Here is a 23,747-nt window from a genome sequence, read left to right as displayed (position 1 = left end):
GCCCATTATACCGCTTAAAGAGTAGTTGTGACTGCTTTTAATTGTGAATTCTACATTAGTGACCCCTGATGAATCTATATACGGAGGAAACGCGTAGGGTCAGCGATTAGTAGCTAGTGCGGGAGTTAAGATATACCGTCTGTTTAAATAGGTGACCTGGCCAGTGGGTCCTTCCATTCCCTCTGTTGGCGTGGCGTTAGGCCAGTAACCTCAGAGGGGAGGAGGGGGAGCTCGCTGAGCCTTATGCAAGGTCCCGTGGATGCAGCTTGGTAGCACTATACCCCGCAGTACATGTGATTGAGGGAGTGAGGTTGTTCTCAGTCTCAAGGGATATATCAGAGACAGGTCTCCCCCACATGTTTCTATAAAATTATTTTGTGTATGACTTCACAAATAGTTGTCACCCCAAAGGGTATTATCAGCAGTTTCTATTTTTAGAACGTTTTTTAAGTAAACTAATAAAAGTCAAGTTTTAATTTCTTGGGCAGTCAGTGTCATCTGCCCTTCCGTGATACTATTTAATAAGAAATTGATACGATTCATTTTTGATCGTGATTCTCCGTGAGTTACCCTTCACTCTCCACCAACAACACTTTGATGCAAATGGTAGGTTCATCTTTCTGAGAGGGATACTGGCCTCGAGACCAGTGACAATTGCTAACATCTACGCACCTAATCAAGGTCAAGTCTCGTGGATAAAATCGGCACTCCAGGAGTTACGCCAATTTGCGGTAGGAGACATTCTGGGTGGCGACTTGAATGTCACAATGAATCCACTACTAGGCTCGTCATCAGGCAAATCAGCGATCTCCCAGTTGGCCATCAGCCCTCCAGGATTTACAGCTGACAGATGTTTGGAGAGCTCTCCACCCCTCCGAGAGGGACTTCTCCCATTTTTCACCAAAATACAATTCGCACCAGAGTCTTGATTACCTATTCTGTTCCCAAACTTTGTTGCCTTTCTCTCAATCCGCAGATATTGATTGTGCTACGATATCAGACCATGCACCTTCCTTCCTCATCTGAGAGGTATCCCGCCGTCAGTGGTCCTGGAGGTTAAATGACGGTCTCCTAAATGATAATTCTTTGCTTTCAGATATCTCTAAAAGTCTCAAAGAATATTTCTCGATTAATTCTACCCCTGACGTCTCTGTAATTACGACATGGGAAGCGCACAAGGCCTATGTGAGAGGTCTTCTTATCTCAAAAGCAACTCTCATCAAAAAACAATGACAAAAAGAAGTTGACTCTCTTGCCCAGATTAGAGCACTTGAAAGGACACATAAAATCATGAGACTTGCCTCCACTTTGTCTGATCTTTTAGCGCTCAGGGACAAGCTTAAAGGGCTGTTCCATATGCAAACTGCAAAAACCACCTTCTCTTTAAATTTCGCCTCTACGCACATGGAGACAAAGGTGGGAAAATGATGTCACAGATGATCAAGAAATCTCAGGCAAAGACTCACATAGACAAAATCAAAGGCAACATTGTTACAGACACTGACAAAATAGCTAACGCTTTCCAGAAATTTTATTCCAAACTTTACATCTCCCCTCCCTGTGATGCACCCGTAGCGAATGATGCCAAAGAAGCCACTTCCAACTTTCTGGCCTCTTTAAACCTACCAAAGCTGTGGATGAAGAAAACAAATAGGTGATTGGACCCAATCTCCCACGCGGAACTCAAAATGTTTATACAAAGTTTCTCACTTGGCAAGAGCCCAGGCCCAGATGGTCTTATATTATAGAAAATGTGAAAATGTCCTACTACCCAGACTTGCAAAATTTTGTAACTCCTACTTGAAGGTTCCCCTCTCCCCAGACAGACGCAAGAAGCCCATATAACGCTCATTGCTAAAAGCGGCAAAGATCCTACCGACTGCGGGAGCTACCACCCGATTTCCCTACTTAATTTGGATCTAAAACTTTGGGTCAAACTGTTGGCCGCCAGGCTTCAACCTCTCCTACCTTCCCTCATCAACGAAGAGCAATCTGGCTTCATCATAAATAGAGAGGAGAAAGATAACTCCCACAAATTATTACATGCAATATACCGGTCATATGCTACTTGCTTGGCCGAGTGCACTCTACCTAAAACTCCAGACTTGCTTGTGGGTCGAACACCTTCGAGGGGAGTCCTGTAGCTCTACCGGATGGTGATGGTATTAGTTCCCCAGAGGCTCTTCCAGTTGGAGTTGGGATATCACCTCTCTGAGCCAGTTGGTCAGAAGGGCCCAGATGGCAATGCAGGCACACCTCAGGTAGCAGTTTATTTTGCAACTGGAACAGAGGTAACGGCAGCTTCCAGATGGGGGTAGTAGTTCACTTTCCAATCCCCCAGCCTTGGTGCCCATGGATGTTACAGGCTCTATGAAATACTCCACCACTACTACTTCTCTCATGCCTCTCTCAGATAAGTATGCTGGATATAGTGGTTCAGGGAGACCTGAGAGGAATCCAGTTACCTGACTACTAGGCCTGAACTTGTTCATTCTGTCAGGCTACTCTCCTGTTCCTCCTGGCACTGCATAGCAAAAGTCCAATACTGCAGACAGCAGCAATTCCCTTCTCATGGCTGTCTGTAGTTTAGCTTGGGGCAGAAGATAATCCTCCTTGAGGCTGTAAGAGTCACCATTGGGTTTGTGTCCATAAGCTGGATGCAAGAAACCTCTACACAAAGTAACTACGATGGTAACTTCATCAGGTAAGGGGCCCTATTTACTTACCAATCCTTGCTCCTGCTCACAGCCGGCGTCCTTCTGCAGAGGCAACTGTGAGCGGCAGAGGGAATCAGTAAATAAGGCCACAGGCCCACAAACCCCCAAAAAACCTTTATCATTATACTCGGGGGGTCTTTTTAGACCCCCAAGTATAATGATTAAAGGTCTAGGAGAGGTGAGAGAACATAAAAAAAAACACTGTAACTTACCTCTCATGGGCTCCAGAAGGCTTCAGGTCTACAGTCATGGCTAAAAATTTTGAGAATCAAGTCTACTGCTTCAGTTTTTCTAATGGCCATTTGCATATACTCCAGAATGTTATAAAGAGTGATCAGCTTAACAGCAATTGCAAAGTTAATATTTGCCTAGAAAATGAACTTTATCCCCCAAAACACATTTCAACATCATTGCAGCCCTGCCTTAAAAGGACCAGCTAAAATTGTTTCAATGATTGCTCCATTAACACAGGTGTGGGTGTTGATAAGGACAGGGCTGGAGATCAATCTGTCATGATTAAGTAAGAATGACACCACTGGACACTTTAAAAGGAGGCTGGTGCTTGGCATCATTGTTTCTCTTCTGTTAACCATGGTTATCTCTAAAGAAACACGTGCAGTCATCATTGCACTGCACAAAAATGGCCTAACAGGGAAGAGTATCGCAGCTAGAAAGATTGTACCTCAGTCAGCAATCTATCGCATCATCAAGATCTTCAAGGAGAGAGGTTCCATTGTTGGCAAAAAGGCTCCAGGGCATCCAAGAAAGACCAGCAAGCGCCAGGACCGTCTCTTAAAAGTGTTTCAGCTGCGGGATTGGGCTACCAGCAGTGCAGAGCTTGCTGAGGAATGGCAGCAGGCGGCTGTGAGTGCATCTGCACGCACTGTGAGGCGGAGACTCTTGGAGCAAGGCCTGGTTTCAAGGAGGGCAGCAAAGAAGCCACTTTTCTCCAGAAAAAACATCAGGGACAGACTGATATTCTGCAAAAGGTACAGGGAGTGAACTGCTGAGGACTGGGGTAAAGTCATTTTCTCTGATGAATCCCCTTTCCGATTGTTTGGGACATCTGAAAAACAGCTTATTCGGAGAAGACGAGGTGAGCGCTACCACCAGTCTTGTCTCATGCCAACTGTAAAGCATCCTGAAACCATTCATGTGTGGGGTTGCTTCTCAGACAAGGGAATCGGCTCTCTCACAGTCTTGCCTAAAAACACAGCCATGAATAAAGAATGGTACCAGAATGTCCTCCAAGATCAACTTCTCCCAACCGTCCAAGAGCAGTTTGGCCATCAACAATGCCTTTTCCAGCATGATGGAGCACCTTGCCATAAAGCAAAGGTGATAACTAAATGGCTCAGGGAACAAAACATAGAGATTTTGGGTCCATGGCCTGGAAACTCCCCAGATCTTAATCCCATTGAGAACTTGTGGTCAATCATCAAGAGACGGGTGGACAAACAAAAACCTACAAATTCTGACAAAATGCAAGCATTGATTGTGCAAGAATGGACGGCTATCAGTCAGGATTTGGTCCAGAAGTTGATTGAGAGCATGCCAGGGAGAATTGCAGAGGTCCTGAAGAAGAAGGGTCAACACTGCAAATATTGCAACGCTGCATTAACTCATTCTAACTGTCAATATAAGCTTTTGTTACTCATAATATGATTGCAATTATATTTCTGTATGTGATAAAAACATCTGACAAACACACATAAATACCAGAGGGCAGCAGATCATGTGACAATTAATATTTGTATCATTCTCAAAACTTTTGGCCATGACTGTAGATCCATATCTGGTGGAATGGCTGATACATCTAAACACTTTATTGCTTCCCATAAAGGTGATATTTCCTCTTTTTGTTTTTTTTTGTTATTGAATATGTTCCTAAACCTATTGAATGAGGTGATTGGCGGAAGCTCTTCCTCAAATGTGAAGCTTTCAGGAAGTTAAACAGTAGACTTTCTTATGGACTTAACATTAGGACTAGAGATGAGCGAGTAGTACTCGATCGAGTAGGTATTTGATAGAATACTACGGTATTCAAAATACTCGTATTCGATCAAGTACCACTCGCTATTCGAATGGAAAAATTTGATGCAGAGCCAGTGTTGATTGGCCGAATGCTATACAGTCGGCCAATCAACGCTGGTTCTTCTCCTACCTTTAGAAGTGTCCTCCGTGCAGCGTCCCCGCGACATCTTCCGGCTCTGAATTCACTCTGCCAGGCATCGGGGCTGGGCAGAGCCGACTGCGCATGCCCATGCTACAAAAAAATGGCCACTTTGACTGTAAGCGACCATTTTCTTGTAGTGCGGGCATGTGCAGGCGGCTCTGCCCGGGTCCGATGCCTGGCAGAGTGAATTCAGAGCCAGAAGACGCCGCGGGGACGCTGCACGGAGGAGACTTCTCGGAGAATCCAGCCCGACCCTCACTCGTGGACTTGGTAAGTATAATTTAATCGAATGTTGCCTACCCTTGAAACGAGCATTTTTCCCCCATAGAGTATAATAGGGTTCGATATTCGATTCGAGTAGTCGAATATTGAGGGGCTACTTGAAACAAATATTGAGTATTTAGCTTCTCGCTCATCTCTAATTAGGACTGATTTCTCATTGATTTATTGATATTTTTCATGTTATAACATTGTGATAATTTTTTTTATTTTATCGGTTGTTCATGTGAACATTTCACCATATTTATTTAATAATTGTCACGCTGAGTGTTGAAACGATATAACATCTAGTATCTGTAGAAGATTTTTTTCTATTGTGGTGCTCACATGGTTAACTGATGGTGTTAGATGCATTTTTTCATCCAATATATACTGTTCTATAAGATATTTCTCTTCATTTTCCATTGCGTATTCGTGTTTGCTTCATACTCTTGTTAAAATGCCGGTATGATTTTCAATTTCATATTTCCCAGGAACTATGAATTTATGTGACTGATCATGTGACTTCAGTACTGAGTGACATGTATTGAGTCCTGCCGGCAAATTTTAAGATGGCTCCCATTGAAATTAATGGGAGATGGTCAGTTCTTTTTTTCCGGGAGACGTTTGTTCCGGCTCCTGGAATAAAGAAGCGACATGCGCCTCGTGACATCCGCCTGAAGTCACTTCCTCCCAACTAGGCCCATTCTTTTGGACCTAATCCGGGTCAGAGTGGGCGACTGGATGCCGGTGTACTGCATCAGCATCCATTCGCAGCTACCCGTATTTTGCTCCGGAACCTAAGGCAGCCTCCACCTTACGTTCTGGACCAAAAAACCTGTGTGAACTTACCTTAAGGGGTTAGTTGTTTTTACCCCTAAATGTGTAAGCTAGTCTTTCATGTGTCCTTGATATTTTGGAGGTTTTAACCTCTTTTTACAACATGGATTACATGTAATATTTTATTGTTTGTGATGCTGAAATTGTATTATAATTTTTTGCTTGTGTGATTTTGTTGTTGTTGTTTTTCACCTCCCCTAGCCTCGGCCCCAAGTCCTGAAAATTGTAGACAACCCCTTTAACCTAGTTTAATAGTTGTATTATATTTATCACTAATTTTTCTTAATAATTATAATTCTTGAGTTCAAACCTGGTGTTATAAGCAGAACATAGAGTTTGGGGATAAATATACAACAAAGAATGCCAGCACATGAGGTCAGCATAGCAAATATCTCCACGGCCACCATGTATTTCCCTCTGGTGCTCAGATAAGCCGGGATCATGGCCATCCAGACACTACAGAACAGCAGCATGCTGAAGGTGATGTACTTGGCCTCATTAAAACTGTTGGCCAGAACAGAAGAGACACCAATGGAAAAGAAGATCCCAAATGATGTTTGTCTCAGTAAGCAGGTTATGGCCACTGGACGACCAAGGAAGAAGAAGACACAGAGGAAGCCGAGCAAGATGGAGACCAGGAGGATGAAGCTCACAGTCCGGTTATTGGCTTTCACAATTGGAGTGTCCCAGTTATAGATGAAGATTCCCAATATCAGCAAAGTTATAATAGAAAAAAGTAAAGATAATGAGATAAAAACTGAAACCAAAATGTCCTTCTCGTAGGAGAGAAACTCGTAGGTCTTGGGGATACATTTCACTTTCTTCTCATCAGGCCACTCTTCTTCAGGACACTTATAACAGCTGTCACTGTCTACAATTACAGTAAAAAATATATTATCTATGAGGACCCAGAGTATAATAATATTGCAGTATTATATACAGTATAGTGATCGCCATGTCTTCCTAGCTACAACATGTAGAAAAAATAACTAGATATGATGGACAGTCCTGAGACATACAAAATCCATCCTCTTTGATTTTTATGGTTTTACATTATAAGACATCAGAGCTCATAGAAGATTCTAAAATCTGGTAAATCCAACCTTAGATGTAGAACAACACACAACTGAAATGTGGACTTTATCACTTTATCATCCTTCTGGAGGAGTTTTGGGCACCTTTTATTTAGAGTGTTGCTTCAGATCATAGAGGTTTGTGACCATTCACTTCTGTATAGATCTCTTAAGCTCCCACCACATGATCTCTGTGATTCGGCCTTCACAACAACTCAATAGATTTTTTTTATCAGTCATTCTGTTGTAGATTTGCCGTTGTGGTTGAAATCATTTGGGCAGATTGATTAAAGCTGGCGTATTGTATGCCAGTCTTCATAAAGATCTCACTTCTTCACAAATCACCTGCATGTCTCAGCCCCAAAATGGAAATTTCTCTGAACATCACATGGTCTGATCTTGTGCTGAATTTGCTGGTACATTCACCTCTGGAAATATTGTCAATTGTCTAGAATTTTTTCTAATAGTAAAGAATCTTTCTCACTGTAGAATGATGGCTTCCAAATTGGGGAAAATGGTCTTATAACTAGGGTTGAGCCGATCTTGAGATTTCAAGATCGATTTTAAAATCCGATTTCCAATCATTTTCCAGCCGATCTCGATCCCGATCTCGATCGTGAAATTTGCTCGATCGCCGATCGGAATCCGATCTTTTACAATCCTGATCCTCAACCCTAGTCAATGCTTCTCTATGGGAAAAGTCACTCTTACGGTTGAGCCGATCTTGAGATAACCTCCGATCTCGATCCCGCTGGAAAAGATCGGGTCGGAATTCCAATCGCGATCGTGAAATTTACTCGATCGCTGATCGGAATTCGATCTTTTCCGATCCCGATCACTCAACTCTACTTATAACCCTTTGCAGATTTACAGGCATCAACAATTGCTTTTTTAAGATCATTGCTGATGTCTTTCCTCCTAACACATCTAAATGTTTCAGACCAGTGAACATAATGTCTGGCTTTTATAAAGGTGCCAATCCTGACTGATGACCAATTATTCATGGACATCTGATGGCTACTTGTCCTCTTAATTCCTATGGAAGCAGTCAGCAGTCCCCTCTAACTCACAGATTGTAAGGGCCCTCACTCCCATTGTGTGAACTGAATTATTACTCTGTAATGTTTCATGTTGTCTCTACTTGAACCCTACTATTTGTAAAGTGTTGCGGAATATGTTGGCGCTATATCGGTAAATTATATTATTATTGGGGGGTTGTACTTTACGCTGGTTGTCAGTGCGGCATCAACAAGTCATTTTTATATATTTAGATGTCCTGACCTGCTGCCTGGGTGACAGAAATCCCAATGACAGTTCAGGCTTTGGGTTAGTTTTGATAAATAATTTATCTTGTGTTGTTCATCTGAAGTTGATTTTACCCAATTTTAAACCCTTCCCAGAACCAGATATATAGAACTATAGGATTAGGAGAGGGCAGACCTTTTTTCTTATAACTTTATATATTGTAGGTTTTAGCGAATCCCCGCTGTGACATCTCATATTCACTCTGTGGGAATCTCAATGTCCATTCTTGGTAATTTTACCTGCATAAGTTTCAGCCTCTGTTTGTGTCTACATGATGGTATATCTGTAGTAGAATATATTCTTACCTGTTTTATTGGACATTTCATCCTCAGAACACGGGACACAGTCATAACAGCAGACATGATATCCTCCATTAGGAGCCTTTCTGAATCCTGGAGAACATCGATCATTACAGCGAGACTTTGGCGTCTATAATGGTACAAAAAAAAACATAAACATCATTAAGTTTTTCTCTATTACATGATAGATACTGATTGATTCCATTGTTACTATCTATCTATCTATCTATCTATCTATCTATCTATCTATCTATCTATCTACAGTGTTGGCTAAAAGTATTGGCCCCCCTGCAATTCTGTGACATAATACTCAGTGTCTTCCAGATAATGATTACAAGCACAAACTCTTTGGTAATATCTTCATTTATTTTGCTTGCAATGAAAAAACACAAAAGAGAATGAAAAAAAGTCAAATCATTGATAATTTTACACAAAACTCCAAAACTGGTCCGGACAGAAGTATTGACCCCCCTCAGCCTAATACTTGGTAGCACAACCTTTAGACACAATAACTGCGCACAACCGCTTCCGCTAACCAGCAATGAGTTTCTTACAAGGCTCTGCTGGAATCTTAGACCATTCTTCTTTGGCAAACTGCTCGCGGTCCCCCCTGAGATGTGAAGGGGGCCTTCTCCAAACTGCCCCCAAGAGATCTCTCCCCCTCCCCCACAGGTGTTCTATGGGATTCAGGGCTGGACTCATTGCTGCCACTTTACAAGTCTCCAGGGCTTTCTCTCACCACCATTTTCTAGTGCTGACCTGAAGTGTGTTTTGCGTCATTGTCCTGCTGGAAGACCCATGACCTCTGAGGGAGACCCGGCTTTCTCACACTGTGCCCTACATGATGCTGCACAATGTGTTGGTATCTTCAGACTTCATAATGCCATGCACACGGTCAAGCAGTCCAGTGCCAGAGGCAGCAAAGCAACCCTAAAATATCAGGGACCCTCCGCCATGTCTGACTGTAGGGGGCGTCTTCTTCTCTTTGAAGGCCTCTTTTTTCCCTGTAAACTCTATGTTGATGCCTTTTCCTACTTTTGTCTCCTCTGACCAGAGAACATTCTTCCAGAACGGTTTTGGCTTTCTCAGGTAAGTTTTGGCAAACTCCAGCCTGGCTTTTTTATGTCTCTGGGTAAGAAGTGGGGTCTTCCTGGGTCTCCTACTATACAGTCCCTTCTCATTCAGACGCTGACGCTGGATAGTACGGGGTGACACTGTTGTACCCTCGGACTGCAGGGCAGCTTGGACTTGTTTGGATGTTAGTCGAGGTTCTTTATCCACCATCCGTATAATCTTGCGTTGAAATCTCTCGTCAATGTTTCTTTTGCGGCCACATCTAGGGAGGTTAGCCACAGTGCCATGGGCTTTACACTTCTTGATGACACTGCGCACGATAGACACAGGAACATTCAGGTCTTTGGAGATGGACTTGTAGCCTTGAGATTGCTCATGCTTCCTCACAATTTTGCTTCTCAAGTCCTCAGCCAGTTCTTTGGTCTTTTTTCTTTTCTCCATGCTCAATGTGGTCACACAAGGACACAGGACAGAGGTTGAGTCAATTATAATCCATTTCAATGGGCTGCAAGTGTGATTTAGTTATTGCCACCACCTGTTAGGTGCCTCAGGTAAGTAACAGGTGCTGTTAATTATACAAATTAGAGAAGCATCACATGATTTTTCAAACAGTGCCAATACTTTTGTACACCCCCTTTTTATGTTTGGTGTGGAATTCTATCCAATTTGGCTTTTTGACAATTCTTTTTGTAGGTTTCCATTGAAGACAAATTAAATGAAGATAATACCAAAGAATTTGTGATTACAATCATTTTCTAGAAGAACACAAGTATTATCTGACAGAATTGCAGGGGTGTCAATACTTTTGGCCAACACTGTATCTGCTATCTATCTATCTATCTATCTATCTATCTATCTATCTATTTATCTCCTATCTATCTATCTCTCATATCTATCTCCTATCTATCTATCTATCTATCTATCTGTAACATCTCTGCCTGTTCGGGTCACTGCACCACCCTCTGCTCGTGTGCTGCGGCACAGGAGGCATGTGCAGTTTGGGTCTTGGCTTAAAGTTTTTGGTCGCACTGTGTGAACTCTGCTCTAGTTCTGTGATTGCACCACACCCGTCTTCTGCCCTTGTTGCCTCTGTCCATTAAGTGGTTAATTTTGTCTTGCCAGTGATTGACAGCCTGCCTTCCTGTCAACTCTATGGGCGGGTTCTTCCTCCCTATTTAGCCTTGGCTCCCATTCACACCAGTGCTTGTTATTGCCGTGTGCATACCTGCTCTTACTGTCCCTATTTTGCTTATACTATTATACTTGACCTTTGGCTTTCCTCATTGACTATTCTTTTTGAATCCGATTTGGCACTTCATCGCTCTACTGTTACTGACCCTTGGCTAGCTGACCTTCCATTGTTGTTGTTCGTCTTGTCTGCTTTTTGTGTTTCACGTATTCAGGGAGGGACTGTCCTCGTGGTTGTCGCCTATTACCTAGGATAGGGTCTGGCAATAGGAAGGGAAAGTTGGGGGCTTCAGCTTAGGGCTCACTGTCCCTTGTGCCCCTCCCAGGGTTTAACATTTCTGGGAATAGCTGTCTTAACAATTCCCTTACACTATCTATCGCCTATCTATCTATCTATCTATCTATCTATCTATCTATCTATCTCCTATCTATCTATCTATCTCCTATCTATCTATCTATCTATCTATCTATCTATCTATCTATCTTCTATCTATCTATCTATCTATCTATCTATCTATCTATCTCCTATCTATCTATCTCCTATCTATCTATCTATCTATCTATCTATCTATCTATCTAAGAAATGGAAAAAATGGCAGCACTCCAATATTTAGAAAAAGTGTGGGTTTATTCCAAGCAGCGACGTTTCGGTTCTTATCTGAACCTTTTTCAAGCAAAGAAGTGGGAAAAACAGCAGTACAAATAACAACCACATCATATGGTGCATAATTACAATTAATTACTCAGCATGTGGAAACAATGTATCACAACATCAAAACACACTTAGGTGGAGTGAAAGATACAGTGTAGCAAAGTGTTATAAATATACGATGATGTAGTAACATTTTTCAGATCAATATAAGTGATACATATATGTAAAAAGATCACACCATATATAAAAATATTTATAAATATGAGGAGGAGGAACATCCACTTGCTTTCACTAGTATCATGGGCGTTTATTCATACATCGCAGTGTCCACAAGTGACTACTGCGCAAAATCAGAAAAAACATGCCTTCCCAGGCTGAATATATCAATCATAGTATATCCCTGTACGCACAGAGTAAACTAAAGTCATGTGTGGCATACCAAATGCTGGCATCCACCCAGACTACCCAGTGCGCATGTGTAAACCTGCATGTTGATAAACAAGCAGCAGACACAGCGCATCTACATAGTCAGGTGTTACTATATCCACAAAAAATAAATAAATAAAACAAACAAATAAATAAATAAATAAAAAATAAAAGTAAAAAGATAAAAAATATATAAATAAAATAAAAAAATAAATAAGTAAATAAATCAGATATAGTTTACATCCTGGGAAACACATTTGCATATTCTTCCCACAATCCAACAGTGCAGCGAAAATGGCTTTATAAGACTCCACACACCTACATGGTGGTCTCTCCCTAAGGAATGACAATATCGCCTTAATCAAGTGGATAGCAAGCATTTTTAACCCTTGAGCATTATTGCAGAAAGGAATGCGCAGCTGATAATGAAAAGTTAAAATTGCAATTTCTCCATAAATATGCCATTTCAGTGCCCGATACGTTGTACCCAGCTTGTGTCAGCAGAGACACACACTGCAAAACCTGGTAAACAGGTATCCCAGGCACAACAGCTTTTGGAACATTGGTCTATAATACAAGCCAGACACAACATATTACACAATGAAATTACATTCTGGGAAAAATTTCATTTTCATCATTCACCATCAGCTGTGTATTCATTTACGGATAACTAGCTGGTACCCGCGACTTCGTCTGCGGTGATTGTAGAAGTGGGTATATACAGGTGCGGGTAAGGTTTTTGTACTGTGTATAAGGTATGGGATATGAAATGTAACTTTGTATCTTGTTTTTGCTGTAATTCTGAGAGCACATGAAACTTTTGTGTTGAATGTAATTTGTATTTGAGCTGCTATACGGTGTTGGTATAAACTGTACATAGTGTATTTGGGACAGAGGGATTACAAGTGAATATACTTGGATATACGACATTGTATGATTTGTTATTTTCTGCCAGCAGTGTGTTGACATGTTGCCATATTCTGACAGCAGTCACTTTTGTATACGTCTGTGTCGGGGGATGTGTTTTTTTGCGGGGCCAGGTGTAGTTTTTAGTTGTTGCATTTTCGGGAAATGCTATTGGTTTGATCACTTTTGATTGATATTTGTATGATAATGAAAATAGTGAAAAAAACAGCGGTTTTGGACTTTTCAGTATGTTTGCCGCTACGGTGTTAAGCATCCAGGCAAAATATTTGTATAGCTTTGTAGATCGGGCGATTTCGGACACAGGGACACCTAACATGTATGTTTAACAGTATTTAACTACTTTTATATGTGTTCTAGGGAAAGGGGGGGGGGGGGATTTGAATTTGTAATACTTTTTATTTTATTTTATTTTTTTTTGTTTTTGTTTTTGCATTTAGACCACCTAGGGGTATTGACATGGGTGGGCGGTGTCGCGGATTGTCAGAGCGATGGGGATCGGCAAACATGACTGCTCCGGAGCATTAAAGAGAGCCTCCTGGAGTATCGTTAAGGTGAGGGGCAAAGTGGTAAAGTCTATGTATATGTGATTGTGTGGGGTTAGGGGCGAGGCTGTAGAGGGCAATATGAATTTGGGGGCTTGCTATGGTCCAAAGTGTGTGAGATTGCAGAGATGGTGGTGTGAGTTTGGGTTTTGTGGGGGTCCTGGCACAAACGTATGCGTGCTATTGTGACGAAAAGTAGCCTATTACGCAATCGGGTGAATTAACTATGTTTGTGGAAACTTTCAGCCAAATCGGTCGAGCGGGTTTTGTGTGATTGAGGAACAAACATCCAAACATCCAAACACACAAACCCACAAACTCACAAAACCACAAACTCACAAACTTTCACATGTATAATATTAATAGGATACATTTAGCAACACTTGTGGGTTAAAAATGCTCACTGTACCCCTGGATAAATTCCTTCAGTGATGTAGTTTCCAAACTGGGGTCACAGGTCAAGGGATTCCGCTTTACTGGCATTTCAGGGTTCTGCAAAGTGTTATGGTGTCCAAAAACCAAACTATCTAAGTCTGTGCTTCAAAGACCAAATATCACTCATTTCCTTCTGTGCCCGGCTGTGCCCAAAAACCAGTTTATACCCACATATGACATTAGGTGCGTTATCCTGGGTTATCCTGCTGTTTGGGCGCACTGAGGGTGCAGATACGAAGGAGCGCTATGTGGCTTTTGAAGTGTTTACTTATATGTTTGGTATCTGGACACCATGTCATGTTTGCAGAACCTCTAAGGTGCCAGAAAAGTGAAATGAAGGGTTGTAGTGAGTATTAGTATACCAGATGTGAATATGTAAGCTGTGCGGGGTACATTGCAAACACCAAATTTCCTACTATATCCCCAGTAGCTCCTATGATGGGTTGGTTCCTCTGATATACGCTCACACAGCTGATACATTACCATCCTGCCAGAGCCAGTTGTGTTGTAAAGATTTGGCGATTTTTGGAGTTTTTGTATATTTTCTTTATTTCTCTGGTGATATGACCAGGGCTTGTTGTATGTGGGGTGAGATGTATTTTGTAATGACACCACTTATATGGGGTGCTTATAACTTATAGAATATTTTTTTTCCAAGCGGTATCCTATTAATATTATAAATGTGAAAGTTTGTGAGTTTGGATGTTTGTGGGTTTGTGTGTTTGGATGTTTGGATGTTTGGATGTTTGGATGTTTGGATGTTTGTTCCTCAATCACGCAAAACCCGCTCGACCGATTTGGCTGAAATTTTCCACAAACATAGTCACTACACTCGATTGCGCAATAGGCTACTTTTCGTCACAATAGCGCACATACGTTTGTGCCAGGACCCCCACAAAACCCAAACTCACACCACCATCTCTGCAATCTCACACACTTTGGACCATAGCAAGCCACAAAATTCCTATTGCCCTCTGCAGCCTCGCCCCTAACCCCACACAATCTCATATACATATACTTTACCACTTTGCCCCTCCCCATAACGATACTCCAGGAGGCGCTCTTTAACGCTCCGGAGCAGCCATGTTTGCCGACCCCCATCGCTCTGACAATCTGCGACACCCCCCACCCATGTCAATACCCCTAGGAAGTCTAATAAATGCAAAAAAAAAAGTTTTAAAAAAAGTAAAAAAAAATATAAAAACAAATAAAAAGGATTAAAAATTCAAATCACCCCCCTTTCCCTAGAACACATATAAAAGTAGTTAAAAACTGTGAAACACATACATGTTAGGTATCCCTGTGTCTGAAATCGCCCGCTCTACAAAGCTATACAAATATTTTTCCTGTTCGGTAAACGCCATAGCGGGAAAAATGGTCAAAAGTGCCAAACCGCCGTTTTTTCACTCTTTTGATTCTGATAAAAATTTGAATAACAAGTGATCAAAGCAATAACATTTCCCGAAAATGGTAGAACTAAAAAGTACACCCAACCCCGCAAAAAAAATACGCTCTATGCATCCCCGTACACGGACGTATAAAAAAGTTACAGCTGTCTGAATATGATGACTTTTAAAAAAAAAATGTTTTAACACAGTTTTGGATTTTTTTAAGGAGTCAAAATGTAAATAAAACCATATAAATTTGGTATCCCCAGAATCGTAACGAAACACAGAATACAGGGGACAGGTCATTTTGGTTGCATAGTGAACGCCGTAAAACCAAAGCCCCTAAGAAAGTCGCAGAAATGCATTTTTTTGTCAAATCCACCCCATTCAGAATTTTATCCCTGCTTCCCAGTACATTATATAGAATAATTAATGGCGGCATCATGAAGAAAAATTTGTCCCAAGAAAAATTAAGACCTCATATGGCTCTGGGAGCGGAGAAATAAAAAAGTTATGGGGTTTAGAAGGAGGGGAGTCACAAATGAAAAACCAAAATCAAAAAATGCCATCGACGGGAAGGGGTTAACTTCAAATACTTCTGTCCCAAAGTCACTATGTAAAGTTTATCACAACACCGTATATATAGCAGCGCAAATACAAATTAATTTCAACACAAAAGTCTCACGTATTCTCTAAATTACAGCAAAAACAAGATACAAAGTTACATTTCATATCCCATACCTTATACACAGTACGAAAACCTTACCCACGCCTGTATATACCCACTGCTACAATCACCGCAGACGAAGTCGCGGGTACCAGCTAGTACAGAATAAGTAACATGTTACATTTATTCTGCTGGTCGGTACGATTACAGCGATACCTCATTTATATTGTTTGTTTATTCATTAAAAATTTTGCAGAACCTAAAGCCATTTGGGGAAAGAGATCAATTATTTTACCATCACCATCTTCTGAGATGTGGAGCAATTTTTTTTTCAATTGACAGAGTTGATTGAGAACTTATTTTTTGAAAGACAACCTTTGCTTTTTATTGGTACTATTTTGGGGTACATGTGACTTTTTGATCACCTTTTATAGGATTTTTTTAAGGCAAGATGGCAAAAAATCATTTTTTTGATTAATTATTAATTTTTTTTTTTTCATACAGTTCACTACTTTTTTATTTTATTTTATTTTTTTTACTTTTCAGTCATATCCTAGTAGGAGACTTAAATCAATGATGCAATAATTGCTGATTCAGCACTATAGACTGCAATACATGTGTATTGCTGTCTATAGAGGAAGTCAGTCTATGCTGACGAATAGGCTGATTTCCTCACCACTTGGCAGGATCAACCAGGTACTGGGGCTCCAGGCAGTCTGGGGTCACAAGCCAAACCCCAGGGTGCAAAATATATATATGGATACCACCTGATCCCGCTAAAGAGGGTGCCAAGGGAGACATTTTGCATGCTGGAACCCCTTGGATGCTGCAATTAAAACCTCCGATCAGAGCTTAGCTTTGATTGGAGGTTAAGGAGCCGGGTTTTAGTTGTGAGTTACATCTAACACCAATTCTAGATTCTGCCCATGGTAGAAACACCTAAGATGCCTAGATCACTATTGACTGTGGCATTGTAAGGGTTAGACAGCAGGGATCAGTGTTATCAGTCTTGCAGTGGGAGCCTGGCTGTCAGATACAGCTGTAGCTCCCATGGTAATCGCATAGGCTCTGCTTCTGAGCCCGCTGATCACTGTCATGTACATGTATGTGGGGATGTGGTAACTAACCACGCTACCTGATGTATATGAAAGTGAAAATGTGTTAAGGGGTTAATGGCGTGTAGTCTGAGGATAGACAAGTCCTGAGTCCTATTCTTCTTAATATTGTTGTAGGTGATGTAGGAGAAGGTTTGCTAGGTAACATTTGTCTATTTTCCAATGAGACAATTCTGTTCAATTTAAAATTCTAGAGGAGTTTCAATATCTTGTCTTACTGGAGGAATGGGCCTAAGAATGGAGAAGGTTTAGTGTTTACAAATGCAAAATAATGCACTTGGGGAGAAGGAGCCCTCTATCTAAGTATAATATTGGTAGCTTTGTATTAACTAGGACCTAGGGCTTGTACACGGAGTTAACATAAGCGTATTTTAGCATAATACACGTGTATAGAATACAAGTGTAAAAATAACACTCCCATTGACTTCAATGAAATCTTTTACACATGTAAAAAAAAAGTGCCAAAAATGAGGCACGTGTATTATGCTAAAATACGCTCTTGTTAACTCCGTGTGTACAAGCCCTTAGGGGTCCTTGGATTAGACAGCTTCAAAATTAGTCAACTGTGCATCTAGACAGCAGGGAAGGCAAGTAGGAGGCTCAGCTGTATAGATAGAGGTATAACCAGTAGGATGCTCAGCTACATATACAGAGGTATAACCAGTAGGATGCTCAGCTACATATACAGAGGTATAACCAGTAGGATGCTCAGCTACATATACAGAGGTAAAACCAGTAGGATGCTCAGCTACATATACAGAGGTATAACCAGTAGGAGGCTCAGCTTTATAGCTAGAGGTATAACCAGTAGGATGCTCATCTACATATACAGAGGTATAACCAGTAGGAGGCTCAGCTGTATAGCTAGAGGTATAACCAGTAGGCAGCTCAGCTGTATAACTACAAGTATAACCAGTAAGATGTTCAGCTGTAAAGCTAGAGGTACACAGTCCAGTCACATTAATGTGACCACCTGTCAAAATCCAGAATAGCAACCTTTTTCAGAGCGGACCGCTGCGAGACGTGCAGGAAGAGAGTGGATGTGATGATGGTCACTGGGATGTTGAGCCATGCCAACTCCAGTTGGCCAGCTGCGCTAAATTTCGTGGTTGAGCATCCATGGCGCGAGCAGCCCGATCGAGGTGGTCCCACAGATTCTCGATTGGGTTCAAGTCCGGGGAATTTGTTTGCCAAGGGAGTACAGTAAACTCATCCTGGTGCTCCTCGAACCACGCACATACACTGTGAGCTTTATGACACATCAGATTGTCCTGCTGGTAGATGCCATCATCCTGAGGAAAACCATTTTGCATGTAGGGGTGAACACGGTCTGCAAAGATGGATGTATACTTGTGTTGATCCATCGTTCCTTCCACAATGATGAGTGCACCCAGATGGCTGATGACACGCGCCTTCTGCCATTGGTTATTTAACATTGACGTCAAAAGTAGGCGGTGGTCACATTAATAGGACTGGACTGTGTATAACCAATAGGAAGAGATAGATTGCAATCCTGCGGTATAGAGCTCTGCTGAGGTCACATCTGGAAAACTGTGTCCAGTCCTAGAGACCCAACCTACAAAAAGACAAAGGTAATATACTGTAGAAAGGCTGCAAAGGTGGGCTGCAGCAACGATGGAGGGTCTGAGGCATAAACATATCACAAGGGGCTTAAAGAGTAAAATCTCTATAACCTTGGAATCTACAATAAGCTCAGTAGGGCAGATTTTCCTCTCATGTCTAACAGTTAGTGCGATTGAACTAAATTTCAGTGGGATTGTCCAACCATTTTATGTGTTTTTGGAATTTCTAATTCTCCCCGAAGTTAGAGGTCTAGGAATAGAATCCAATTACCGAATCTTTTGTGTTCGGTGTAGATAAGCTATTCAAACAACACCAATCTGGGGAATGAATTTGACAAATATATGACTTCAAAAAATGGCAAAATAAAACTAAATTTTATTGATCATTTTTAAAATAGAATGTCCCGGATATAAATGTATAATGAAATATCGTGAAGGAGTGATTTTTCCTTTTTGCTACAGATTTCTATGGTACAGTAATATCTTGACCACCAAGGAGCAATATAACAGCTATCAGTAGCAAACTAATATTCTCTTATTGAACCTCAATGTACAGATGTTTTGGGATACCTCAGGAAAATATGTTACCCCGGCGTATATATAGGTTCAATTAAATGTTGCAATAGATAGTGTGGAAACAAAAAATCTCATTAAAGGCCGTTTATCTCATATACACGGAACATCCCATCAAACACTATATCTTATTGGGATAATGGCCCCAATAGATAAAACATCTCCACACTATATGGCTCCACAAACCGCTTATATTATGGGTAGCATGAGCAAAAGAGCCATATGGATAGAAAGCATAGATGCACATCAAGATATATGCAAATTAACTGTGGAAAGCACCGGCTCGACGCTGCTCAACCAACACAGCTTCAGTTGCTATTGCTCACTAAACTGGTTGCAAATAGAGATGAGCGAGTAGTATTCGATCGAGTAGGTATTCGATTGAATACTAAGGTATTCAAAATACTCGTACTCGATCGAGTACCACTCACTATTCGAATGGAAAAATTTGATGCAGAAACAGCGTTGATTCTCTGAATGTTATACAGTCGGCCAATCAACGCTGGTTCTTCTCCTACCTTTAGAAGTCTTCTCCGTGCAGCGTCCCCGCGACATCTTCCGGCTCTGAATTCACTCTTCCAGGCATCGGGCCTGGGCAGAGCCGACTGCGCATGCCCGCGCTACAAGAAAATGGCCGCTTTGACTGTAAGCGCCATTTTCTTGTAGTGCGGTGCCTGGCAGAGTGAATTCATAGCTGGAAGATGTCGCGGGGACGCTGCACGGAGAAGACTTCTCGGAGAATCCAGCCCGACCCTCACTCGTGGACTCGGTAAGTTCTATTTGATCGAATGTAAAAGTTCGATGCAGAAGCAGCATTGATTGGCCGAATGCTATACTGTCGGACAATCAACGCTTTTTCTTCTCCTACCTTTAGAAGTCTTCTCCCCACGGCGTCTTCCAGTTCTGAATTCACTCTGCCAGGCATCGGGCCTGGGCAGAGCTGACTGCGCATGCGTGCACTACAAGAAAATGGCCGCTTTGACCATAAGCAGCCATTTTCTTGTAGTGCGGGCATGCTCAGTCGGCTCTGCCCAGGCCCCATGCCTGGCAGAGTGAATTCAGAGCCGGAAGACACCGCAGGGACGCTGCACGGAGAAGACTTCTCAAAGAATCCAGCCCGACCCTCACTCGTGGACTTGGTAAGTTCAATTTGATCGAATGTTGCCTACCTGTGAAGCGAGCATTTCTCCCCCATAGACTATAATAGGATTCGATATTCGATTTGAGTAGTCGAATATTGAGCGGCTATTCGAAACAAATATTGAATATTTCACTGTTCGCTCATCTCTAGTTACAAATGAACCCAAATGTGTGAAAAAAAGGCAGGTCTGCAGCTCTAGATAAAAAATTTCGCTGACTACAAGCATGCCAAATCACCTCTGGTATAGAGAGGAAGACCTCTGTTTCTGTCTTTCATCTTTCTGAGACATTCTATTGTCAAGTCTGAGAACATGAATTAAGATTCTTATACTTTATATTGTATGTTATGTCATAGAAATACTATTTTTTCCTCAATGAGGTTAACTAGCTCTGAGACAAAGGATCTTAAAACCAAGATGGAGCTTATTTCCTGTTTGCCATGCCTCGTGGTGGAATTCTTAGGTCAGAGGAGGCGGTGCCCAGCTGGATGTCAGAGGTCTGAAGCCAATGAGAGATGGACAACACTCAGGAATGTCAAAGATTCATTAACTCCTCCTTGCTTTGTCTAATAAGTGTGTGTGAGCTTTGAATAAACGTCAGCAATGCTGTTTGGAAGGGCTGAGAAGAGCATCTAGCTGATATTGATACGGAAACTCAGTGTCTGTCTCATTTTTAGCAATTGTGCACAAACATGCGCATTAATTTGGACTGACTCATTGATCCAGGATATAGTCGAATACGACTCCGACACTATTTTAAATTTTATCAATAAAATTTAGTTTTAATTTGCCATTTTTTGAAGTTGTAGATAAGCTATTGCCAGAAATGTCTGGATACAGATTTTTCTCTCCTTTCCAGGACATATGAGCCCTGTTTGCAATGTTTGCAGTGTTTGGGGGCTAGACAACTGTTGGTTGCCTGAGCATTCATCTAAGAGATATTTCATGTGGACGGGTGATGTTTCAGTAGACAGTTGTAATATTAGCCATAAATCATTAATCAGGGATTCTATCATTGGCAAAAGTCATTTCTAACTAAGCACATCCTTGCATAGCCTTTAGAAAGGCTAAATCACATGTACCTTTTGTATGTAAATCAGCACAGTAGTTTTTGAATGAGATCGTGTTTGTTCATATGCTAATTAGGCTCCATCTAGCACAGAAAGTTCTCAGTGAGCTCTCCTCTCTCTGCTGTGCGCTGTCTATGAGAGCAGGGGGGAGGAGTCATCCGCAGAAACAGCCTGTACTGTACACACAGCACACAGTGCTCAATGAGACTTCCGGGGTGCACACTGGAGGCTAATTAGCATATGGTTAAAAACGGGCTCGTTCAAAAACTACTGAGGCGATTTACATACCAAAAGGTGTGTGTGGAATAGTCTTTCTAAAGGTTATGCAAGTATGTGCTCAGTTACAAACGACTTGGAGCTCCTCTAAGCAGCGATCCAATGCGGACATGACTTGTAACTGAGTATCATGAATTGTTGTTGTCACTTACCCGGTCATTTTTCCATATGAATTATCTTTCTCCATAATATACATTATATCTCCCCTTTGATGTTTCTTTAATGGTTAAAATGATCCTCGCTGCGAAATCAATAAAGTCACCATATCTGTACATAACCCAGTTTTCTACGTCCAAGTCAAAAGGCACATCACCTTCATGATCAAAAAATATATCTCTTCCACCGGGGTCTTTGAAATGAATGTACTTCATGTACTTCTGAAACTGTAAACAACGGCAACAAAAATTTGAAGATGAAGCAACATCAAATTTTTCATTTTTCCCATCACTCAAGGCTTTTTTTTAAAAAGTTGGCATGGAGATGGTGTGTGTGGGGGGAGGGGTGTAAGCAGTGCCTTCATTACAAAACTGATTTAACTCAGAAACCTGACGTAAGTAAGACCTGTCATTCTCTTGGTGAACTGACCCAGGATGCTCCAAAATAATAAAAAGTGGTTTTTCAGATGCAAATGGTTATTTCCATACTGATGATCTAACCAAGCATAGATCAAGCGATACACCAATTTGGGTAAAACCCAAAAAATTAAATAGAAAACTGCGCTGAACCAATATCCGTAAAAAACACAGATTTTAATTGAAGACACTTGGTAAAAACACACACAGTCTAACCAAGCATAGATCATCTGTATGTAATCTGTTGGGGTCTGACACCAAGCCCATGTACAGATCAGCTGATGACTGATCATTTTTTTGAGTTGTTTTTTTTTAAAAAATTTTGCAATAGAGGAGTGTTGACCTGCCAATAGATTTCCTGCACTTTGATCATGTTTTTTTTTTTTGTTATTTTTCTTGAAATGCACTTTAAACAAATAATTATCCACAGTGTTAGAATTGTTACAAATTAATATTATATAAACAATGCCCTACAATAACTAAGAAAAAAGAACAAGGGATATCCTAAAAAAAGCTGGAGAAAACACTTATACAAGTACAGACAGTAAGAATGTGGGTGGCAACAGCAACACTACTTCTGTTTCTGGAGATGCTGTCAGCAACTGCAGGATTTTTGCAGTTCTTGAAAATTAAAAAGTTTTTGACTTTCTCGTTTTAGTCACAGGAGGATATCACATCTAATAATGATGCTGTGAGTTTAACCTTGGGTCAGGCTTCTGTGTGTTCCTCCCCCTCTAGCACTTAATTAACATAGAGCCTTTCTGAACTGCCAACCATGTATTCTTCATCTTCACTGACATAGATCCATAGTAATGATGTGGCACCACAACTCAGTTTCCTCTCGATTGTACAGACTCAGTTCCAACACCAAGTAGAGACCATCTACCTCCTCTGGATCCTCCTCACTGGACTGTTTTCTGCCAACATCTTCACCAGGAAAAGGGCATTACTTCTACTCCCCCTCTCTCATTTCATGGCTGGAAGGTGAAGCTCTGCCACGCAGTTTTACATTTTATAATGATCCTGGAGCAGAGGAGCTGTAACAACCATCCTGTTGGATGGCTCCTTACCAACTACAACTGGCATTGGACAATGGCACTGACATTGTGGCTGCATTGCAATTGGTTAGCATAGCACATTGTCCCTGTATGGCAGATGTCCCAACCTTTGCATATATAGTGGCTTAGAGGAGGTGCTTCTCATGGCCTGAATTGTCTTCATGCATTTCTGTCATACTTTTGTGGCTAAAGATCTGTTGAACTTTCAGTGGAAAATGGTTTGTACTTACACTGCTTCACCTGTTGTAGGAGATTCTACTTGTAGGAGATTTTAGTATCCACAGTGACCGTGGGTCTTTAGACTAGAGTCTAGTGTCAGTTCAGTTCAGTGTGCAGAGGCATTGACGTAACTAGAATGGTTGGGGCCCCAAGGCGAACATTTAACATGCCAACT

At 41.4% G+C, this 23,747-nt stretch overlaps 1 protein-coding gene across 1 annotated transcript in view; it reads right to left on the bottom strand.

Moving 5' to 3' along the window:
* Nucleotides 1–2,501: 2,501 nt before the first annotated feature.
* Nucleotides 2,502–23,747, bottom strand: part of LOC142203986 (vomeronasal type-2 receptor 116-like) — a 37,219-nt gene continuing 15,973 nt past the window's right edge. The window contains exons 3-5 of the mRNA XM_075275550.1: nt 8,675–8,798; nt 6,481–6,862; nt 2,502–2,619 (exon numbers count right to left, since the gene is read on the bottom strand). Of these exons, the coding sequence (XP_075131651.1) occupies nt 2,502–2,619; nt 6,481–6,862; nt 8,675–8,798 (624 nt within the window). The remainder of the gene's footprint in view (nt 2,620–6,480; nt 6,863–8,674; nt 8,799–23,747) is intronic.

Source organism: Leptodactylus fuscus, chromosome 1 (genome assembly GCF_031893055.1).
Source record: "Leptodactylus fuscus isolate aLepFus1 chromosome 1, aLepFus1.hap2, whole genome shotgun sequence".
Classification (NCBI taxonomy): domain Eukaryota; kingdom Metazoa; phylum Chordata; class Amphibia; order Anura; family Leptodactylidae; genus Leptodactylus; species Leptodactylus fuscus.
Note: the sequence above shows the minus strand (reverse complement) of the source record. Positions and strands in the feature narration are given on the sequence as shown.